The sequence below is a fragment of the Manis javanica genome, chromosome 8 (assembly GCF_040802235.1).
Source record: "Manis javanica isolate MJ-LG chromosome 8, MJ_LKY, whole genome shotgun sequence".
NCBI classification, from domain to species: domain Eukaryota; kingdom Metazoa; phylum Chordata; class Mammalia; order Pholidota; family Manidae; genus Manis; species Manis javanica.
Window position 1 is genome coordinate 93610079 of NC_133163.1, and position 21316 is coordinate 93631394.

At 37.4% G+C, this 21316-nt stretch overlaps 1 protein-coding gene across 6 annotated transcripts in view; it reads right to left on the reverse strand.

Moving 5' to 3' along the window:
- The window catches only part of TP53BP1 (tumor protein p53 binding protein 1), a 92953-nt gene that overhangs the window by 41194 nt on the left and 30443 nt on the right, over positions 1–21316 (reverse strand). For 5 of the 6 annotated variants that reach the window (XM_017665211.3, XM_017665212.3, XM_017665209.3 and 2 more), the window contains exons 12-16: positions 12092–13421; positions 7739–7858; positions 6779–6985; positions 3555–3609; positions 359–451 (exon numbers count right to left, since the gene is read on the reverse strand). In XM_017665211.3, coding sequence (XP_017520700.3) covers positions 359–451; positions 3555–3609; positions 6779–6985; positions 7739–7858; positions 12092–13421 — 1805 coding nt within the window. Of the gene's footprint in view, positions 1–358; positions 452–3554; positions 3610–6778; positions 6986–7148; positions 7289–7738; positions 7859–12091; positions 13422–21316 lie in introns of those variants that run through there. The other variant, XM_037018859.2, reaches the window with a different exon arrangement.

Below are 21316 nucleotides of genomic sequence, written 5' to 3' on the forward strand. Positions count from 1 at the left end.
TTAAATTTGGGATGTTGAGCATTTCACTTTCACCCTCTAGGGAACTAAAGGAAATAAAGTCTGTTAAAAATAAACATTTCAACACTACAAAAAAGGGATTAATCTTACATATATAGAATGGTATTTTCATAAATTTATGAAGACTGGATCATTTCAATTTGATAGAACTGGCAGATAAAGACAAAAATCTGACGCTATACAGTATGTAATCAAATTTCTCATGACATGTTATGGCACAATCCCTGAGATAAAAAAGTAAGCTCAAGTTCACAAAACAGTAGCAGCATATTCTAGATTTTGTTACCAACCATTTTGTGAATCAATATAGCCCAAAAGATGCTATTAAAATAATGCTCACTTGATGGATGTAGAATGGGGATCCTGACTTCGAGCCTCATCCTCTTGTTGTGCTTCACAGACACAGCTAAACACAGACATGGTCTTCTGGGGACTAAGATAATAAATTAGAGCAATATATTGTGTTAGTTTTGTAGGAAAAGTACCTCTGGAAATTATCTTTTTAGGCTCAGAGGGCATAAAATCTTTTCTCTGCATCCCAACTCCAAACCATTCTACACCAAAATGTAAATTCAAACAAGCATAATAAAAAATTCTCTCCCATGTTTTCTTCCATATGCTACCTCTATAGCTTTTCTTCTTCCTTCCTAATTACAACCCTTAAATAGAATTCGTGCCTCATATCAAATTTACTGAGTATCATAATTCCTCCAGGTGGTAAAGATACCTCGAGACAAGTGCTGGGCATAGAAGCCACAGGGCATAAATATGCAAAGAAGTAAAAAGCTAACCTTTTCAAACAATATGGCTTCTCTCTCACTTACCAACTTTACATTTCCCTGTATGGCCCCGGAAGATGACTGGTTAGCCAGAGACGGGTAAGATTCCTCAAGGGAGGAACAACCTAAGACAGGCACAGTCGCAGGGGGGCATCAGGTGAGAATTTGGGGATCAACAGAGGTGAGGCTCAGAACCTCACCCCCCCTGCTTTGAGAGAAATCTTCTGCATCCGTGGATGTTTTGCTGCCCTTGTCTAGCCTGGATTAATACTTAGTCCACAGGCACACACCTGATCATCTACATTTGCCCTCTTACACCACTAAACTATGTTTTCTACCTTTATCTTGCATCTACCTACCACTTCAGCATTTTATTAAAAATAAAAATAATAATAATAAAAGGAGAAATGTGGGATCAACATATAAATCAAGTATAAAAATCAAACGAATATTCATATTTGACCTGATTGTTTATAGTTCATAATGCGTGATCAAAACCGAATGTTTCTGTGATGAATGCCCTTGTACTGTTCACCATGTAAAAATTTATTCACTATGTAAGAATTCGTTCACCATGTAAGAACTTGTTCGTTATGCTTCAGAAGATTGGAGACTGACGAGAATTAGGCTTGAGATGGATTAATGATTGTACATTGAGCATTGACCCCCCTATACTGAATTTTATTGTTGTTAACAACCATTTGATCAATAAATATGAGAGATGCCCTCTCAAAAAAAAAAAAAAATTCTCAAGATTCACAGGAAATATGGTAGATAGAAGCTATATTAAATACCATAAATATGCACTCAGCAAAGTCCAGAATGCAGGAACCCATAGGACAAACTATTCAGTTTTTTCAACAAATAGATGCTAGGAGAAAAAGAAAAAGGGAGGGTGTCCCTACATACTAGAGGAGATTAAATTTACATGCAATGTGTTGATCTTGTTTGGATCTTGATTCAACCGAACTGTAAAAACGTTATGAGGCAATTAGAGAAATCTTTAACACTGAATATTTGACGACATTAAGAAACCAGTGCCAATTTTTAAAGCATGATAACAGTATTGTGGTTAAGTTCAAAATAAGAATTCTTATCTTTCAGGGATAGCACTGAAATATTTACAGACAAAATGATAAAATGCTAGAATTAGCTTCAAAATAATTCAGTGAGGAGGAGAGCTCAAAGTATTTACAAACGAATGAAGACTGGCCATGAGCTGATAATTTCTGACTCTGGGTGATGAAGAATTGGTGGTTCACTATGTTATTCTCCCTACTTTTGTATATGCTTTGAGACTTTCAATGATGAAATGTTTGAGAGAGAAATAAGATGACAGCACGTAATGTGAATAAAGGCCAGTTACAGACACTTAACAGAGTGGTACTGCTTTACCTAAATGCAGCAGAAATAGTGATCATTTAAAATATTCTAACAGAGCTTACTTTAAACGATTTACGTTGAACCCAATGGTAAAGTGAATAGTCGAAGATTTTTAAAATATAAATTCTCGTATACAAAATTTGCTTCACCACACCAATGAATTTCATCTTATTCCCTGATACACCAATCTAACCTTCTACCTCAAGTTATTTCCTTATTTTCCATCCCTACATTCTGCCCAAAAGGTTTTGGCACCATATTGTTCCCTCTTAAAGGGCACAGTAAAGTACAGACTAGTAAAAAGTTTTGTCTGGAACACAATTCTGTTAAAACTAAACAGATCAAAGATAAACTCCATTTTCTTCAACTTGTAAGACTACATATCATTAGAGTCTTCAACTGAGTAAGGACCCTAAGGTATTAATCTTTCAGATTAAAATATGCAAGAGCCCAAAACAATTAATCTCTTTAAGACAAAGCTAAGTACAAATCAAAGAATTTAGACAGGGGTCAGAAACTTGCAATGTGAGAGTCAAATTAACTCCACAGACATGTTTCATTTGACCCACCAAGCAAGAAATTTTATTTTTTTAAAAATCCAGATTTCTCCTTAAAAATGTAAAGATTTGACAACAATAGGTCTGTATTCTTGCATGGTAACAATCAGCTGAAGTTGAACAGGGGATACCCCCCTTTTAAATGGGCACATATTCAGCTGGCCATCGTCCTCAATACTTCATGCTCTTGTACCTACCCTGCTTTACTTATTTACAGTACCTGCCTAGTTTGACTTAAGAATCCTCACCTATATTTCACTAACTGCTGCTAGTATTTTCATGCTGGATGACTCATGCTAGAAACCAATGAACAATTTCTCAGCCACCAGATGGCAAAGCTTACCACCAGAGCCTCAGGATGGGGTCATACTCATCCTGAAAGCATTACAGCCTTCATGACAAAGCAAAAATTAATAGTTCAACAACAGTAGTTAATTTAGCAGGCAAACGAGAAAATAGCCAGAGGTCGCAGCTGAGCTGGGAATCTCAAAAGGCACAAGGTCTGAGGCTATCTCCTTAAACCCTTTATTCTCTCACCAATAGCAACAAGGATCTGTCTCAGTAACAGAAAAAGGAAAAAAAGGGCATTCCCACATGAACAAAACAGAGGAAGGTTAACACCTTTAAATACCTTAGTTCAAAGTGCAGTAAAAGCTTTAGTAAAATATTAGTAAGAAAGCCTACATTAGATCAACACAGCTAAACCCTTTATTCTGGAGTTTCATTTAAGTTTTTCCTCTATCAATAAATCATCTTCCCCTTACTACCACTGGCTTTGAATATTAAACTCTTCCAAATAGCAACCAGCTTTGGTTACCTGGCAACAGCCTCAGCAACAGCAGATCCATTTTTTCTTTCACCAGTTGCAGGCTCTGAATAAAAACAAAAGCAAGGAGAAAAAGAGAAACAATTCAGTACCACATGAGAAACCTTCTCTAAAACCTGCTCTACTATTATTTGCAGCAAGTAACAAAAAGAAATGGGTACAAATAGTAAGTGAACAAGAAAGATTTCTAATAATTTAACGGTACAATTTTTCTCACTTCCACCAATCAATTTTCTTTCAAACTCCATAAAGATGACTAAGCTTGTCCAGAAATACAATATAATGAATTACTAAACAGCAATGTTTAAAAATGAAAATGAAACTTGTCCTGAATCCCAATTCATCTCTTCTCATATAAGTAAAAAAACTACCTAGTAAGAAAATAAAAAATAGAAAAAAAATCTTAATTACAACATTTTTTTATTTTAAAATTAAAAAGAGAAAAAACTTTAATTATGTAGGAAAATGTGTCTCAGGTTGATGCACAAATTTTAAATGGTGTACAGTTTTAAGACAACCCACACCATAGAAGGTACTCAGGTTCCTCCCAAAGTGATTTGGGGACAGCTATTTGGAAAGTAAAACACATTTTCAAGAATGAATCTGTAGCAAAGAACTAAGGGTGAAACTGAACTGAATCCTATATTCCCCAAAGCAATGTAACTCATGTCCAGGATTAAAATTCGTTCATTTACAATTTGTTCCAGCCTTAGAGAAAATAGCTGTAAGTCCAGGGAGAGGAAATTCTGGGGCAAAATACCTCCAAAAACCAAAATCAGCCAAAGGGAGAAATAAAGTTTAAAATCCGTTTGTTGCTTACAAACTGCAATCCGGGGCCTTCTGTTTCCTGCTCCAGGAGAAGCAAAACCGGCCCTCTCCTCACCTCTCAGGTACAGATAAGCCCTCTGTTGCCCAGGTAATTACCCACAGATATGGAGAAGAACTTCTCTCCACCCCTGAGGATATGCAAATGCACTAAAGCCATACTTCTTTCCACCTCTGAATGCCTATTGATATGCAGATATACTAAATCCAGGCGAGATATTCTGGAAATATTACAATCTACCCACAACAGCAAATGTTTTTCAACACTTCTAAAATATTCATGACCCAACATGATCTAAACAATCCACAAGGAGGCAGCTTAAGTTCAGTTGTTAGAGCCCTGGCTCTGGAACAGAAACCTGGCTCAGGCCCTGGCTCTAGCATTTAGTAGTCCAACTTGGGAGTAAAGTCCATCTTCTGAGTCAGTTTCCTCATCTACAACATAGAGATAAAACAGGACCACCTTCATTGTTTTGTTGTAAGGATGAAATGAATAAAAAGTGTCCAATACTATGCTCCTATTATCATCCTTAACCTTTAGCTCCATTTAAGGTCTTCCCAACTGGAATTTCAAATCTGAAGATTCAAGTCTACCACATGCTCTCTCCTGATAATTCCCTACTCAGTTTCAGAGAACATGATGGTAAGGATGGAAACATGCAATACTCTTAATTTCTACTGAGAATCTAAAATTCACATCAATAAGCACTGAGAAGCAGAATAGCACTGTAATTTGGAACCAGACTTATGGTTTTTGGAACTACTCTGAATTCAAGCTACTTCATTTACTAGCTGGGTGTCTCTAGGGAAGGTGCTCAACCTTCCCATGCCTCACCTTTCCTCATCTGTAAAATGAGGATAATAGGATCTACTCCACAGGTTTGTTATGAGATTTAATGAGCTTAATTAGGAGAGTATGGAAGCCTATAGGCAAGAGAGTTATAAGAAGATAATGTCAGATGCAAAAGTTAGGTCTAGTAAGATATGTCTGAAAATGTAAATTGGGTTTGACAGGATCCATTTGGTGACTCTAGCAAGAACTATTTCAGTATAGTTCAGGTGGAAGCTATACTGAAGATAAGTGAAGAACGACAGAAGAGGCAGGAAAGATATTCTACTTTTGAGGAGATAATGTGAGAAAGCAAGAAAAATTATGGCAAGTTAGAGGAAAATGCAGAATTGAGGGAGATTTTTTCATTTTTATGCTGAGGGGTACCTAAGCAGGTTTACAGACTGAAAAGTAATCTCCAGAAGAGAGATGGATTAAAAGTGAGAGAATAGGAGAAATAATTGATGGATGAGGGGCCTGAGGGAGTTAGGAGAGGAAGCTTTCAAAGACCACAAATAGTGGGTAGACTTGAATAAGAGGAACTTCTTATTCACTTAGACAAAAGAAATTTTAGCTAATCAAGTTCATTAAATCATTCTCTGAATGTTCCTTTACAATTTCTTTGTTAAGACTTCTTCCTCTTCCAACTCCATTCAACAGCATTTACAAACTACCTAGTGGAAAAATTACAAGCTTTGGAATCAGATCTAACTCCAGCCCTAACTCTTAACAATTATATATATTAGGTATAAAGTTAGGTGACCTTAGGTATACAACTTAAAAACCAGTCTCTGGAAATAAAGATATCTACTTTGGAGTGTTACCATGAAAACTAAATATAGAATCATTCTGTATTTTTTTCCTCTTCCCTTACTTCAACTGTTCCAATGTTCTCTCTATTCTACTATTCACCTATCAAATTCATCCACTCATCTCCATCCCCACGACTAATGAACCCACTTCGTGGTAAAGATTTAGTAGTCTGCCAGGCAGGAGAACAGGAAATGGGCAAGGAAAGCAAAGGAATGATGTACAAAGGCACAGTTTTGAAATACTCAGCTAATCTTTTTAAAGAAGCAAATCTGATCATACCACTCCCTTGCCTAAAATTCTTCGGTGTGTCAGCATGATGAAAATAAAAGGTCTTTCAGAATCTGATCCCCACTTTGCAGCCTTGGGAATGTTACCTCCTCTATTCTAGCCATACCAAACTTGCAATTAATGCAGGAAACAGTCAACATAAACCTAGAGTGTGAATCCACAATTTTACATTTTCTACCCTCTTCCAAACTGTTTCTGAATATGGAAACCAGTGACTTATATAGGCACAGATTTAATACAGACATTCAAGCAACACCATAGAGATTATAAAATGGGAACATCTTCAATAACATGACAGTGACTAGCCAAAAGCAAAGAGTTAAATCTATGAGAAAAGATTTCACAAATACATTTGTAAGTATAAAAGTATCAATCATCATAACTAAAGAAAGATAATTAATACTTCCCAGATGAGCTGGATCTACTCATTACCCAATATTAACATAAAATAAAAACTTACTTTCCAAACTAAACTGCAAAGACTCTTCACTTCCCTCAGTCTCAGGACTGACAAGTTTCATTTTGAGGCACAATTTATCATCATCCATTTCTGGGGCAGCCCCCGAGTCTCCCTTTCCACTCCCAAGTATGGGATCGTTGGTCTCCACCATGCTTTCAGACATGACATCACTGGCTGCTATGGTACTTCCTGGATAGTTGCTATTACCTAAAGAATTAAGGCAGGAGGAAGAAAGAACACTAAAATACAAACATGAAACACAATTCAAGGTCATCGATTTGCCTGTTTGTCCACAGCTCTGCAGGACTGAAGGGGCTTCCTAGGATAAATCCTGTCACAAGTATCAACAACTACACACTAGTATTGACACCTGGTCTTAAGAGGAGCAACAGGATTCAGTTCCACTTCTGCATCTGGACAAAGGATGTTGCATTGAGCCCTCAGCCAACCCACATCTGCCAGCATCAGGCATAGGTAGCAGGAGACTCCAGACGGCATGACTGTTACCTCTCAGCACTGACTAGAGAAAACAAATAGGTTAATGTAGAAGACTACTGGCTGCTTTAGGGAAGGAGGATCTAAGTTTTCTTACCCTGTCAAGCAGCACATTACCCAGGGTACTGAATAAATAATACTCTATCCTACTTGCTGTCTCTTCCTTATAAAACAGCTCTTTATTATTGCTTAACACTCAGACTCTACTGCTTTGTAAGTAATAGAATAAAATCCTTACAAATAATCTTTCTTCCTTTCACCCTTTCTTTTTTCTTATCACCACTCATCATCTCCTGGGAATAAAGCCATGGTATCAAACACCATAGCCTTATTTTTTCTATGACAAGTATCAGCTTTATCAGGCAGGTCTATAAAAAATCCTCAGGTCTATAAAAAAAATCACTTGCATAAAGAATAGTATCTTAGAAATTCTACTTTAAATATCATTACATTTTAATCACTCACCAATAGGAGTACTGTGTCTCTTGGGTTCCAATTTTAGGTGGCCAATAAGAGATGGAGTTGTACCAGTCAATGGGGGGATAATATCACCTTCTTTAGGCAAAGTGAAATGAAATGGAGTTTCTGGGGGGAGAAAAAAGATAAATAAAAAGGAAATCAAAACAGAAGTATAGGGGGTATTTTGATTAGCATGTATAATGTGAGGGGGGAATGGGGAGGGCTGTGCAACACAGAGAAGACAAGTAGTGATTCTACATCTTACTACGCTGATGGACAGTGACTGTAATGGGGTTTGTGGGGGGGACTTGGTGAAGGGGGGACCCTAGTAAACATAATGTTCTTCATGTAACTGTAGATTAATGATAACAAAATTTAAAAAAAACAGAAGTATAAAAAAGCAAAAGTAAGGAGAACAACAAGAAATACTTAAATTATTCTTTTCCTTTGCTCCCAATTCCAGCCTCATTCCCAACCCCCCCTTCGCCTGGCCTCCCAACCAATTTCCTACTACTCTCTGCTCTGTTTACAGCCATCGACAACAGGACTGACAAAGGAGACGCCCAGAGGACAGGCAAATAGAGGAAGCCAAAGTTTGGAGGCCCTGAGGAACATGGAGTTAAAAGGAACGCAAAAACATGAGCTCCAAGACAGTATATTTGGGGAGACTCAGTGATATAAATTAATATAGTATCAAGTCTAGACATTTCAATTCTGTGCAGTGCTAACCAAGGACTTCATTTATAAACCTCAGCAATCTGCAGGATTCTCTAAAGCCTGACATTAATACTTAAATTTACAACTGACTCAGAGAGAAGACAAAGGATCTCATGGGCCTCTCAAAGGACTTCAATATACTCACTGGCTCTAACAGAGCAATCTACAGTTTTCATGGTTCAGCAGTACTGACCAGCATTCACTCTAGGCCACAGTAGTAATGTTTATATCGAAATCTCTGCATAACAAATCTCACATATGAGCATCCCCAGTATACACATTTCAGTTAGTCACTACTAAAAACAGTTATCAAGACATAAAGCTTTACTTTTTAACTAGGTCTCAGTTCCAAATCTTTGCTAATCAAATTAGCAAATTACCAAAATCATTTTCTCATTCCTTGTTTGTCTTTTGAGATAAATTTGGAGAAAAAAGAGAGTTGTGCCAGACTGTTTCTTTTCAGACCTAACATGAAAATTTATACTTACTTTCCTGGGATGGCTCAAAATAACTATAATCTGGCATACCCTGTCCCTACTCCTTGTGAAAAAAAAAAAAAAGGTTTTTCTAATGCATATTCCAGCACCACCAAACAATTAAATTCTCAGCAGACACTACAAACTTAACTCAGTGTTGACGCTGCCTGGAGATAGTGTCAGAACCCAAAAGTTAAAACTCAGTCCCACAAGACTGCCCTCAATTTAGATGCCAATCACAAATCCAGGTTGTTACCTATGCTTCTGACCCACTTCTCAGGTTAAACTGATTTGCTAGAGCAGCTCATAGTACTCAGAGGAACATTCACTTACTTTCACCAATTTATATTATAAAGGACAGAGATACAGCCACATGAAGCAGAACACAAAGTCCAGCAGATTCTGATAGAAGGAGCTTCTGTTCCAAACAAGTGGGGTGAGACACCCTCAAGGTTCATTTACCAACCAGAAGGCTTATTGAATCTTGTTTCAGTTTTTATAAAGCTTAATCTCTAGCCCCTCCCCTTCCAGGAGGTCAGAGGGTGGGGCTGAAAGTTCCAACCCTCTAATCACTTGGTCTTTCTAATGAACAGCCCCATCCTGAGGCTATGAAGGGATCCCACCCTGGATTAGCTCATTAGCATAAACTCAAATGTGATTGAAAGGGCTTGTTACAAATAACAAAAGATATTCCTATCACTTAGGAAATTACAAGGGTTTTAGGAGCTCTGAGTCAGAAACCAAATGAAGACCAAATATATTTATTGCACATACTTGTTCTTTCATCTTTTTCCACTCCACTTCTATCCTTTATTATCTTTAATACCAAGCCCTTTGATAATTTTTTCTTCAAAATCACAAAACAACAAAAAACATCTTACATCTACAACCAAAAGGATGAAAAGAGAAATGAAATGGACTTTAGGAATGAAGATGGAAAGTACATATGCTCAGCTAAAGGAACTGTAAAGAGTATGAGTGAAGAATCTCAACTAAATGGCAAATAATTTCACCACAGTTAGAGAAAAAAAGAGAACTGGGTAAAGGAGATCAGTATTCATTCTCTGGCAACTCCTGAAAAAACAAGTCCTTTAAGTTAAAAAAACAGAACTTAGAAGATAGAGAAACGAACAAACCAAACACCTTACAAAGCATCATACATTCCAAAGATCTGTTTCACAGAATTTTCATCCCCACACAATGACCAGCATTGCACTGCTCTCTTGACAGGAACCATACCCTGCACGATGACTGACCATGCAGACTTGAAATTCTGTATGAAATCCTTAAGTACCTCCTACTCTGTGACAAACTTCAATATGCAAGCATTAATTACTGAAAATTACTTCCTTGAAACAGATTTCCTTTGCACGGTACTAGATAAAACTTACAAAAAGCTATCTTAACACATGATCTAACCACATAACTGCAACCTAATGAAAAAGTGGGTCTTTTACAGAGAACACTACCACTACTTTTTTCTGGTCTTCAATGCCTCATTCCTGGATTATTACAACAGCCTATCAATTACTTTTTCTACCTGAAGTTTCCCCCTTTCTCCAACCCCCAAATCTTTGGGCGCATGCAAACAAAAGCAACCTTCCTATAAAACATGACTTTGAACATGTTAGCTCCTGATGAAAAACTTCAAGGTTTCCACTAGAAGATAAATACCTAACTCTTCAGTCAGCACTCAATTAACTAGTAGCAGCCTACATTTCTAGTCTTATTTTAATCATGTTCATAAAGCTTCCAACTCAAAGTCTTCCAAATGCTTTCCTACTTCTCTGCTTTTGTGTTCACTCATCTGAAAGACACTACCAATATAGTCAAATTATCGCCAAATCCTGGAAAATATTTTATCCTTTCAAATTTACCTCAATTTTCCACATATTCAACTCCTTCTCTAACATTTAGCAAGCCTACGTTATTTAAATGATCAAGTCCCTTCTTGCTTTCCCACATTATCAAGGGCTATCCTATTGTATACCAGCATACCAAAAAAGACATGAATGAACAAAGGAAACTTAATACCAATTGTCAAACCATCTGAGTGGGGAGTTTAGTTTGTCCTTACTCTTAAGGACTTAAGAGAATTCCATTATCCAAAGCAGTACTGAAATCCCATAACAAGAAGATCTCTCTTAACTTCTAATTTTCTGTTACAATCTAAAATCCATTTTTTCTTCTTTGGTTTTCAAGAAAAGAACTGATCACTTTACAACTGATTAAAAGCCATCTGATTAAAAATAAAAGAATTTCTATATTGAAGAACAACATGCATTAACAGTCTACTCTAAATGTTTGTCATGACATTAACGGCCAATTAGGATGATTATTACATAAAGTAAGCCAACAAAGGTTAGAGCTAGAGCACAAAACATAACTAGCTTTCCTGTTCCAGGAACACTGAAAGGTATGATCACCCATACTAAGAGCTATGATTGATGATGCCCAAATACTGTTTCTTATTTCTATGTCCCTAGAGGCTTGTTTTCTTAAGTGTGTATTTTGTTTTCCCTTTTAGAGTTTGTTTTTAAATTATACTAACTTTGGGCATTTAGGAAGTTTGAATTCTTTTCAGCTAATGTTATACATAATATTCTGTTATTTCCAAAAGTAATCTATATTTTCATTCTGGACTTCATAAATTAGGTAGAAGATACAAATCAGTATCCTTTCCAGTTTAAGGTTTACGATGTATATATGTTGAACCAAACGTAGAAACTACTTAATGGCTATAAACAGGAAACAACAAGTAACAGCACACTCATTAAGAGTGCTGAATATGATTTTACTAAGTACGGTAATCAAAATAAGATCCTTGTACTTTAAGGCAACAGTCAAAATATAAAAATATGGAGCAAGGTTGGGACTTGAGTGGAAATCACCAGATTGGTACAATTTCTAAATACTTATAAAATTCATGTTGATTACTCCTGAGTTATACAGCTGATAAACCTTAAATGATGTCTGATTCCACAAATAATTACAGCCACAAAAGAAAAATGCAACCCAAAATTTTAAATTCCCCAACTCTTATTGGCTGTTCATAAACATAATTTCAAGTTTATCTTCAGCTCTGATGTAAGCATAAAGTTCCCTCCCAAATCCCATTCCAAATTAAAATTTGGTTGGAAAGAGAACAATTTACAATCACACTCACCACTAGAGCTTTCACAGAAGCTTTGTGAGGAATGGGCTGAGGCCTTCTCCAGCTGCTGGTCATCTACACCTGAGCCCGGCTGCTTTACATTAGCCATTTTTGAGTCGGCCATTGATGAGTTATCTGTTTTCTCTTGAGGCTGGGTCTGCTGAATCTCCTGGTCAGGTCTGGGAGCATCCTCTGCTCTCACTAAAGTCAAGAGAGACTGTGAAGAGTGTGCTTCTACAGTCTCCTGTTCTGCAGTCACTGTTTTCAGATCTCCTCCTTCATATTCCATACTCTTTTCTTCCTGGATATCTGCTCTATTCTCAGCACATGGTTCTATTTCTGGAGCATCATCTTCCCATGACTGGGAATCTGAGCATTTCTCCATTCCCTCTAAAGGTTCAGAAGAAACATCAACTCTGGGAGACGGTTCCTTCACATCTACAATGACAACACTTGAGTCCTCTGAAGTAGCTTCTTCCCATGCTTCCTGATCCTTATGCTCCAATTCTTGGTCAAGTACTGGAAGCTTCTGGGGAGAATCAATACTAATTACACTGGTTTCAACTTCCATAGTTTCATGGCATTCTTGTTTTGGGATTTCCTTTGGAAGACACAACCTTTGGGACTGAGTTTCAGTCAGAGAAAGGTGCAATGGGATGCTCCCCGTATTTTCTTCTTTGGGCTCCTCTTCTTGGCTTTCACAAGGAGTCTCAGGGATTTCTTCCACCTCAGACCCTAAAGACCCCTCCTCTGGATGATGTTCTTTAATTTCCAAAGCTTCCTCCTGATCTAACACACTAGAGAGTGCCTCAGATCGAGTAGCTGGAGAAGGAACTGCCTGACTTCCTGAATCACAAGTGAGATCAATACAAACATCTTCTGCTACAGTCTCTTCTCTGGCTTTGCAACCAGAGTCTAAAATACTAATGTCGTCTCTGGTTTCTGTGTCTTCCCCCTTTGTTTTATCATCATTCTGATTCAGTTCTACTTGGCCATCTTGTGCTGGATTTAGCAGGACACTATCATTTTCAGCAGGAACAAGTTTAGAATTGAGGACAGGAGACAAGGGTTCAGTATCTTCATTCTGTGTGTTTTCTCCATCTTGACCAATCCTGTGAGAACTCAAGCTCTCCATCTTTGGGGACTGACTACACTCACTTGTAGAAAGCATCAACTTACAAGAATCTCCTGTCAAAGACAGCCCAAGATCCTCCGTGGAGTTCTTTGGTTCAGTCTCTAAAGTTTTAGAACACTCAACAGTCAAAGATGAACTATGTAAATCTCCACCTTTCTTTCCATCATTTGATTGTTCTTCCAAACTTGGAGATGGAATGAAAATGTCCTAAGGAAGAACAAAGATACAAATTATCATTTGTTCATAATCATATATCTTTTATATCTAATCCCTGAATCAATCTAAAATTTCTGAATCAAATTTATTTGATTATTAAAGAAATATTAAACTATTCAAGAAATAAAGAATTCTAGGACCATAATCTCAGAAATACAAACCTCATAATTATGAGTTTTTTCATCTACACAAGTCACTCTGTTTAATGCTTCTCTTTTGAATCATTGATATACAATAAGCATAATCCTATCAAAAACCTGAAAGTATTAACTAACCCTTTTAAGGGTAGGAAGACACTTAAATTTAATTTGTACATCACCAAACTACTAAAATCATGTCATATATATGATGGGCCCTCAATTATACAGGAGTGATTTGAACAAATGCCTACAAAGCCCACTGCAGTTCTCACAAAGTGGGAATATATACTTATTTTGCTTCCCACTATTTCAAAATATGCTAGCATTCATACAGCAGATGTTAACATCCAAAACTTGAATATTATTAGTCAACAGATACCACTACATACCAACACAGGTAGTGAAGTTAAAAAAAGACTACATCCTGTGCTGAGGATGTGAAAACAACTGCAACTCTCATACATTGCTGTGGGAATGCAAAAGTATACAGCCACTTCAGAAAACAGTATGACAGTATCTTATAAAGTTGAACATACATTACCATATGACTCAGAAATAGTACTTGTATGCTTTTACCCAAGAGAAATAAAATCTTATGTCTATACAAAGATGTGTATGCAAATGTCTATAGCAGTATTATTCATAATAGGCATAACCTGGAGGGAACCCAACATTCAACTGATAGTACTACTCAATGAAAAGGAATAAAATATTAATACATGCAACAATATAAATGAATCTCAAAAATATGCTAAACTAAAGGACTCAATAATAGAAGACCATATATACTTTATAATTCTAATTATATGAAATTCTCAAAAAAACAAAACTACAGTAACAGAAAGCCAGTGAGTGGTTGCCTAGGGTACAAGAGGGGATGAGGGGTGATGAAGAGAAATCCACTGCAAAGGACTATGAAAATACTTTTTGGGGTGAAGAAGCTGTTCTACACTTTGATGCTGGTGGTAGTTACACATTGTGTATGACCACCAAAACTCATCAAACTATACACTTAAATGCATTTACGTACTTTATGTATTATAGCCTTTATGTAAATAATGTCTAAATTTTTTTAAAAAGAGAAAAATAACTCAAAGCTTAGATATGCTTTCATGCAAGAATTTACATTGTTTGTTATTTTGCCCAGCATGAATGCTATAAAACTCAAGACTTAGTTGGTAAGACACACATTTTCTATGATTTTTAAGGGAAGAAAAACTCAAAATAGGTTGCCAAACATTCTGCATATTCTATAACTTCTAGTATTTCAAAGTCTGATGTTACTGTTTATTCTTCCAGATTATAAAAAGTCATGAATTTGTGCCTGCTCCTATACACTCTGGCATGACTGAGTATAAATTGGTTCAACATTTCTAAATGGCAATATGACAATATACAACAGCCTTGAAACTTTGCAACAGCCCAATAATGCCATTTCTTGGAAATTATTTTATCGAAGTACTTTGAGATTTAGCTACAGTACTGTTCAGTGCTAAATTATTTAGGATACAAAATGATATGAAATATCTTAAGTGATAGAAGATTGATTAAAAATTATGATACACCCACATGATGAACTGAATCTACATAAACTGTAGATGAGTATTAAAAGATACAGGAAAACATTTAAACTATGCATTAAATAGAAGTTTCTATTTTAGTAAAAAAAGTGAATATATATTTTATTGTAGTTTTTATCCATTTTAATATAATTTTCATGTATTTTTAGTTAACAAACATAAACCATGAAAATTGTTAAGAGTAGTTATTTCTAAAGTAGGATAACTGATCTTATTTTCATTTACCTGTATATAATACATCCGCTACAAGAAATATGTTTTTTCTTGTTGCAAAAAATAAGTCGTCTTACAAAGGTTCATAGATAAAAATATCACTAATAAAACAATACTTTTCCTTAAAGTGAAACTCATATAACATAAAATTAACCACTTTTAAGTGAACAATATTGTGCAACCACCTCTATCTAGTTCAAAAACATTTTCATCACTCCAAAAGGAAACCCCATATTCATTAAGCACTTGCCCCCCATTATGAATACCTTTTAAGCATTATCAAGATAAATACTGACGTGATTTTTTTAACAGAATTTTTTTCAATGTATGTAGTATTTCCATCAGCCAGAGTACAATTTTAGGGGCTAACCAGTCTATAAAAAGCTACATTTCTAAAGACTACCTGGATCTAGCCTCCAAGTGTCTGGCTCCTGATAATCCAGTGTTGAGGTTCCATGGAGGACTAGTTAGAATAACCAAGCTAAGTGAACAAAATACCTCAGGGATCTGGATAAATACTGCCAGAGAACTGTCAGGTTTATGCTGAGTATGAGTCAACCTTTAAGTCTAGACTCAGTACAAACCTAAATCCAGAGTATCCAGACAATCAAAAACTGGTCTCATATACAGAATCTTAGAGTCATTCATACAATCATCAATAATCTTATTTGTCATCCCCAAAATTTACATGTATATAAAGAATAAGAAAAGTGTTAAATATCAAACTATATTCTACTAATCCTACCCCCATCCCTTATATCTAGTGAAGAGTCAAAGAGGCTATGCAATTAACATATATATTAAGAAAGAAATAATACGTACATAAAATTACCTTTATCTCTTGATTAATAATTATCTCATAAAATATTTAAATCTTAAAACATCAAAATTAGGTTGATTTGGACTCCAATAACTAAGGTACAGAATAACAGATGTGCAAAGGTTAGCCATTAAAAATAACGTGTAAGCAGAGAAGACAAGTAGTGACTCTAGCATCTTACTATGCTGGTGGAGAGTGACTGCAATGGGGTGTTGGTGAGGGGGATATGATAATATGAGTGAATGTTGGAACCACAATATTGCTCACGTGAAACTTTCGTTAATTGAAAGTATCAATGATACTTTAATTTAAAAAAACCTCTCCAAATGAAAGAAAAAACAAAAAGAATAACATGTAAGGAGTTTGATACACAATGAAAAAAAATCTAGAACTTCCAAAAAAAAAATGGTGTATTTAATACACACATTTACTTTAATTCTTTCCCAAAATCCCACTAAGCAAAGGTAAAGGGATTTTTTCTAAAGCATGAATTTTCAAGAAAAAGAGAACAGAAGATAATTGGAGCAAAATTTTGGAAGAGTGGTTATCTACCTAGCAAACTAGTGAAAGCTGAATTCCTAAGCCAGCAGTAAAGAAAGCCAAGAAGCAACCCAAATTATACCACAGAGCCATCATGCCCAAAAAAAGAATCAGGACTAGGCAGCAGTGCCAGGTAACTCTGTTAGTAGTGGTGAGGGTGGAGCTAAAAACAGAAGGAGGATGGATTGGAAATCTATTTAAGAAGTAGTTTAACCTCAAATCCTCTCTCCCTGACTCTCTTCTGCCCTAAGGAGAGTAAAATAGAGTGTCCCTGACCTGGAGGACAAGAGACAGTTATCAAAAAGCACCATACTGAAAACAGGTAACTAAATGAAAATTTAATATTGAATATAATATTGAACCTATACCTGCTTCTTGACACCCCCCAGCCCTCTTCCATCAATCGATTTCTAGAACAATGGCAGCCAGCAGACAGGAGATTAGACAATTTTGGGATGAATCAAACCAAGCTGAGACAAGTCATAATAGTAACATTAGAGGACCCACAAAATGACCCAACAGATAACACTATGGTGAATTTCAGAAACAACAAGCACCAATCACCAGCTGAGAACTTCTAATCAGTTTTCTGTTATTTCACTCAAAAAAGACAATCAAGGATTATCACATACTTGAAGAAAGCCTCTAATTTGAAAATCAAACATCAAATTTATCAAACCTAAAATCTATTTTAAAAAGCAGTGACTACTCGAGGGATCACAGGAAGATGGCAGCGTGATAGTTCAGAGGAAATCTCCTCCCCAAAACATATATATTTATGAAAATACAATAAATACAACTATTCCTAAAAGAGACACCAGTGGATGCAGTACAACAGCCAGGATACATGTACATCTGCGAGAATTCACCATCACACGAAGTGGGTAAGATACAAGATGCGGCCAGGCGGGACCCAAATGCTCTCCCACCCGAAAACCCAGTGGGAAGAAATGAGTCAGAACGGGGAGGGAGTGAAGGCCTAGGTCTGCTAAACAACCAGCTCTAGAAATCTGCACCCGGAAGGCAGACACAAGGTGCATGGGGTGCTGGATATTAGAGAAACGGAAAAGCAAAACCTGTGGGCAGGTCCCCGCAACTGGGGCCCCTGAGACAAAAGAAAAGCAAGTGCTTTCTGCAAGTCTGAAAGAGACAGGGACCCCATAGCTGGACGAAGTTGTCCTGGCAGCTGGGAATACTGGGGAAACTTAGGCGCCCTAAAAGGAGGCAGTGCAGCTCTGAAGCCCCTCACACGGCTAGGCAGCCTGCCAGTAATTCTTCCAACTGACGCGGACCATGACACACGGGCCCAGTAGCAGGAGAGTGAGAGCGCATGCCGGGGGCCGAGGCGCCAGAAGGAACCGAGAGCAGATACATGTGCTGCAGGGCTAGCCCGCAGTGGCGCGACTGAACACCCCAGGCACGGCTCGTGTGCACCGGCGGCAGTGAAGCCAGAGGAGCCCGGTAGAAGTCTGCGTGGAAAAGCCCCGCACACACCAGCAGTGGAGCCAGAGGGAGCAGGCGTGCCCCCAGGAGCCGAACGGAATCCCAGCCCAACGCACAGCTGCCCAGGCCAGACCCAAAGGCCGCTACTGCTACACAGCTGCCCGGCAGGGTCACCACTAGCACGGAGGAGGGCACATGGCATGCCTGCAACTCCCCGCAGGGCTCCGCGCTGCTCTGACGGACACTCTGCCCACAGCAGCTTAGGATATTAACCCGGTGGCTGCTGCAGGAGTGCAAGTAGCCGTCACAGGTAGCAGAGAAAGACAAGGCATCCAGCAAGCAGGAAAGGACTTTCTTCTCCCAGCGGACACACCCACAACCTGTCTACAGCCACTGCAATCACGATGAAAAGGCAAGAAAATCTGGTCAAGACCAAGATACTTACACCTGAGAAAGGATCGGCAGAGTCAGACCTAACCAGTCTCCCTGAAAAAGAATTCAAAATAAAAATCATACACATGCTGACAGAGCTGCAGAGAAATATGCAAGAGCTAACGGATGAAGTCCAGAGGGAGATTACAGACATCCGGAGGGAGATCACAGATGTGTGGTGGGAGATTACAGAAGTGAAAGAAACTCTGGAAGGATTTATAACCAGAATGGATAAGATGCAATAGGCCATTGACGGAATAGAAACCAGGGAAAAGGAATGCATAGAAGTTGATGCAGAGAGAGGTAAAAGTATCTCGAGGAATGAAACAATATTAAGAGACTGTGTGACCAATCCAAAAGGAACAATATCTGCATTATAGGGGTACAAGGGGAAGATGAGAAAGAAAAAGGGATACAAAGTGTTTTTGAAGAAATAATTGCTGAGAACTTCCCAAAACTGGGGGAGGAAATAGTTGCTCAGACTACGGAGGCACACAGAGCTCCCGAGAGACGGGATCCAAAGAGATCAACACCAAGACACATAATAATTAAAATGGGAAAGATCAAGGACAGGGACACAGTATGTAAGGCAGCCAGAGAGAGTAAAAAGGTCACCTACAAAGGAAAACCCATCAGGCTATCATCTGACTTCTTGACAGAAACCTTACAGGCAAGAAGAGAATGGCATGATATCTTTAATGCAATGAAACAGAAGGGCCTTGTACCAAGGATACTGTACCCAGCACGATTATCATTTAAATATGAAGGAGGTATTAAACAATTCCCAGTCAAGCAAAAGTTGAGGGAATTAGCCTCCCACAAACCACCTCTACAGGGAACCTGAGAGGGAGTGCTCTAGATGGGAGCACTCCTAAAAAGAACACAGAACAAAACACCCAACATATGAAGAATGGAGGAGGAGGAAAAAGAAGGGAAAGAAATAATCATCAGACTGTGTTTATAACAGCTCAATAAGTGAGTGAGGTCAGACAGTAAGGTAGTAAACAAGCTAACATTGAACCTTTGGTAACCACAAATCTAAAGCCTGCAATGGCAATAAGTACATATTTTTCAATAATCACCCTAAATGTAAATGGACTGAATGCACCAATCAAAAGACACAGAGTAACAGAATGGATAAAAATGCAAGACCCATCTATATGCTGCTTACAAGAGACACACCTCAAATCCAAAGACATGCACAGATTAAAAGTCAAGGGTTAGAGAAAGATATTTCATGCAAACAACAGAGAGAAAAAAGCAGGTGTCGCAATACTAGTATCAGACAAAATAGACTTCAAAATAAAGATAGAAACAAGAGATAAAGAAGGACATTACATAATAAAAAACGGCTCAGTCCAATAAGAGGATATAACCATTATAAACATACATGCACCCAATACAGGAGCACCAATTTTTGTGAAACAAATACTAACAGAATTAAAGGAGGAAATAGAATGCAATGCATTCATTTTGGGAGACTTTAACACATCACTCACCCCAAAAGATAGATCCACCAGACAGAAAATAAGCAAGGACACAGAGGCACTGAACAACACGCTAGAACAGATAGACCTATTAGACATCTATAGAACTCTACACCCAAAAGCAACAGAATACACATTCTTCTCAAGTACACATGGAACATTCTCCAGAATAGACCACATACTAGGCCACAAAAAGAACCTCAGTAAATTCCAAAAGATTGAAATCCTACCAACCAACTTTTCAGACCACAAAGGTACAAAACTAGAAATAAATTGTACAAAGAAAGCAAAAAGGCTCACAACACATGGAGGCTTAACAACATGCTCCTAAATAATCAATGGATCAACGAACAAATTAAAATAGAGATCCAGCAATATATGGAAACAAATGGCAACAATAACACAAAGCCTCAACTTCTGTGGGATGCAGAAAAAGCAGTCTTAAGAGGAAAGTATATAGCAATCCAGGCATATATAAAGAAGGAAGAACAATCCCAAATGAATAGTCTAATGTCACAATTATTAAAACTGGAAAAAGAAGAACAAATGAGGCCTAAGGTCAGCAGACGGAGGGAAATAAAGATCAGAGAAGAAATAAATAAAATTGAGAATAAAACAATAGAAAAAAATCAACAAAACCAAGAGCTGGTTCTTCGAGAAAATAAACAAAATAGATAAGCCTCTAGCCAGACTCATTAAGAGAAAAAGAGAGTCAACACACATCAACAGAATTAGAAACAAGAAAGGAAAAATGACAACGGGCCCCACAGAAATACAAAGAATTATTAGAGAATACTATGAAAATCTATATGCTAACAAGCTGGATAACGTAGGAGAAATGGACAACTTCTTAGAAAAATACAACCTTCCAAGAATGACACAGAAAGAAACAGAAAATCTAAACAGACCAATTACCAGCAACGAAATTGAATCGGTAATCAAAAAACTACCCAAGAACAAAACCCCCGGGCCAGAAGGATTTACCTCGGAATTTTATCAAACATACAGAGAAGACATAACACCCATTCTCCTTAAACTTTTCGAAAAATAGAAGAGGAGGGAATACTCCCAAACTCATTCTATGAAGCCAACATCACCCTAATAACAAAACCAGGCACAGACCACACCAAAAAAAGAAAACTACAGACCAATATCCCTGATGAACGTAGATACAAAAATACTCAACAAAATATTAGAAAACTGAATTCAAAAATACATCAAGAGGATCATA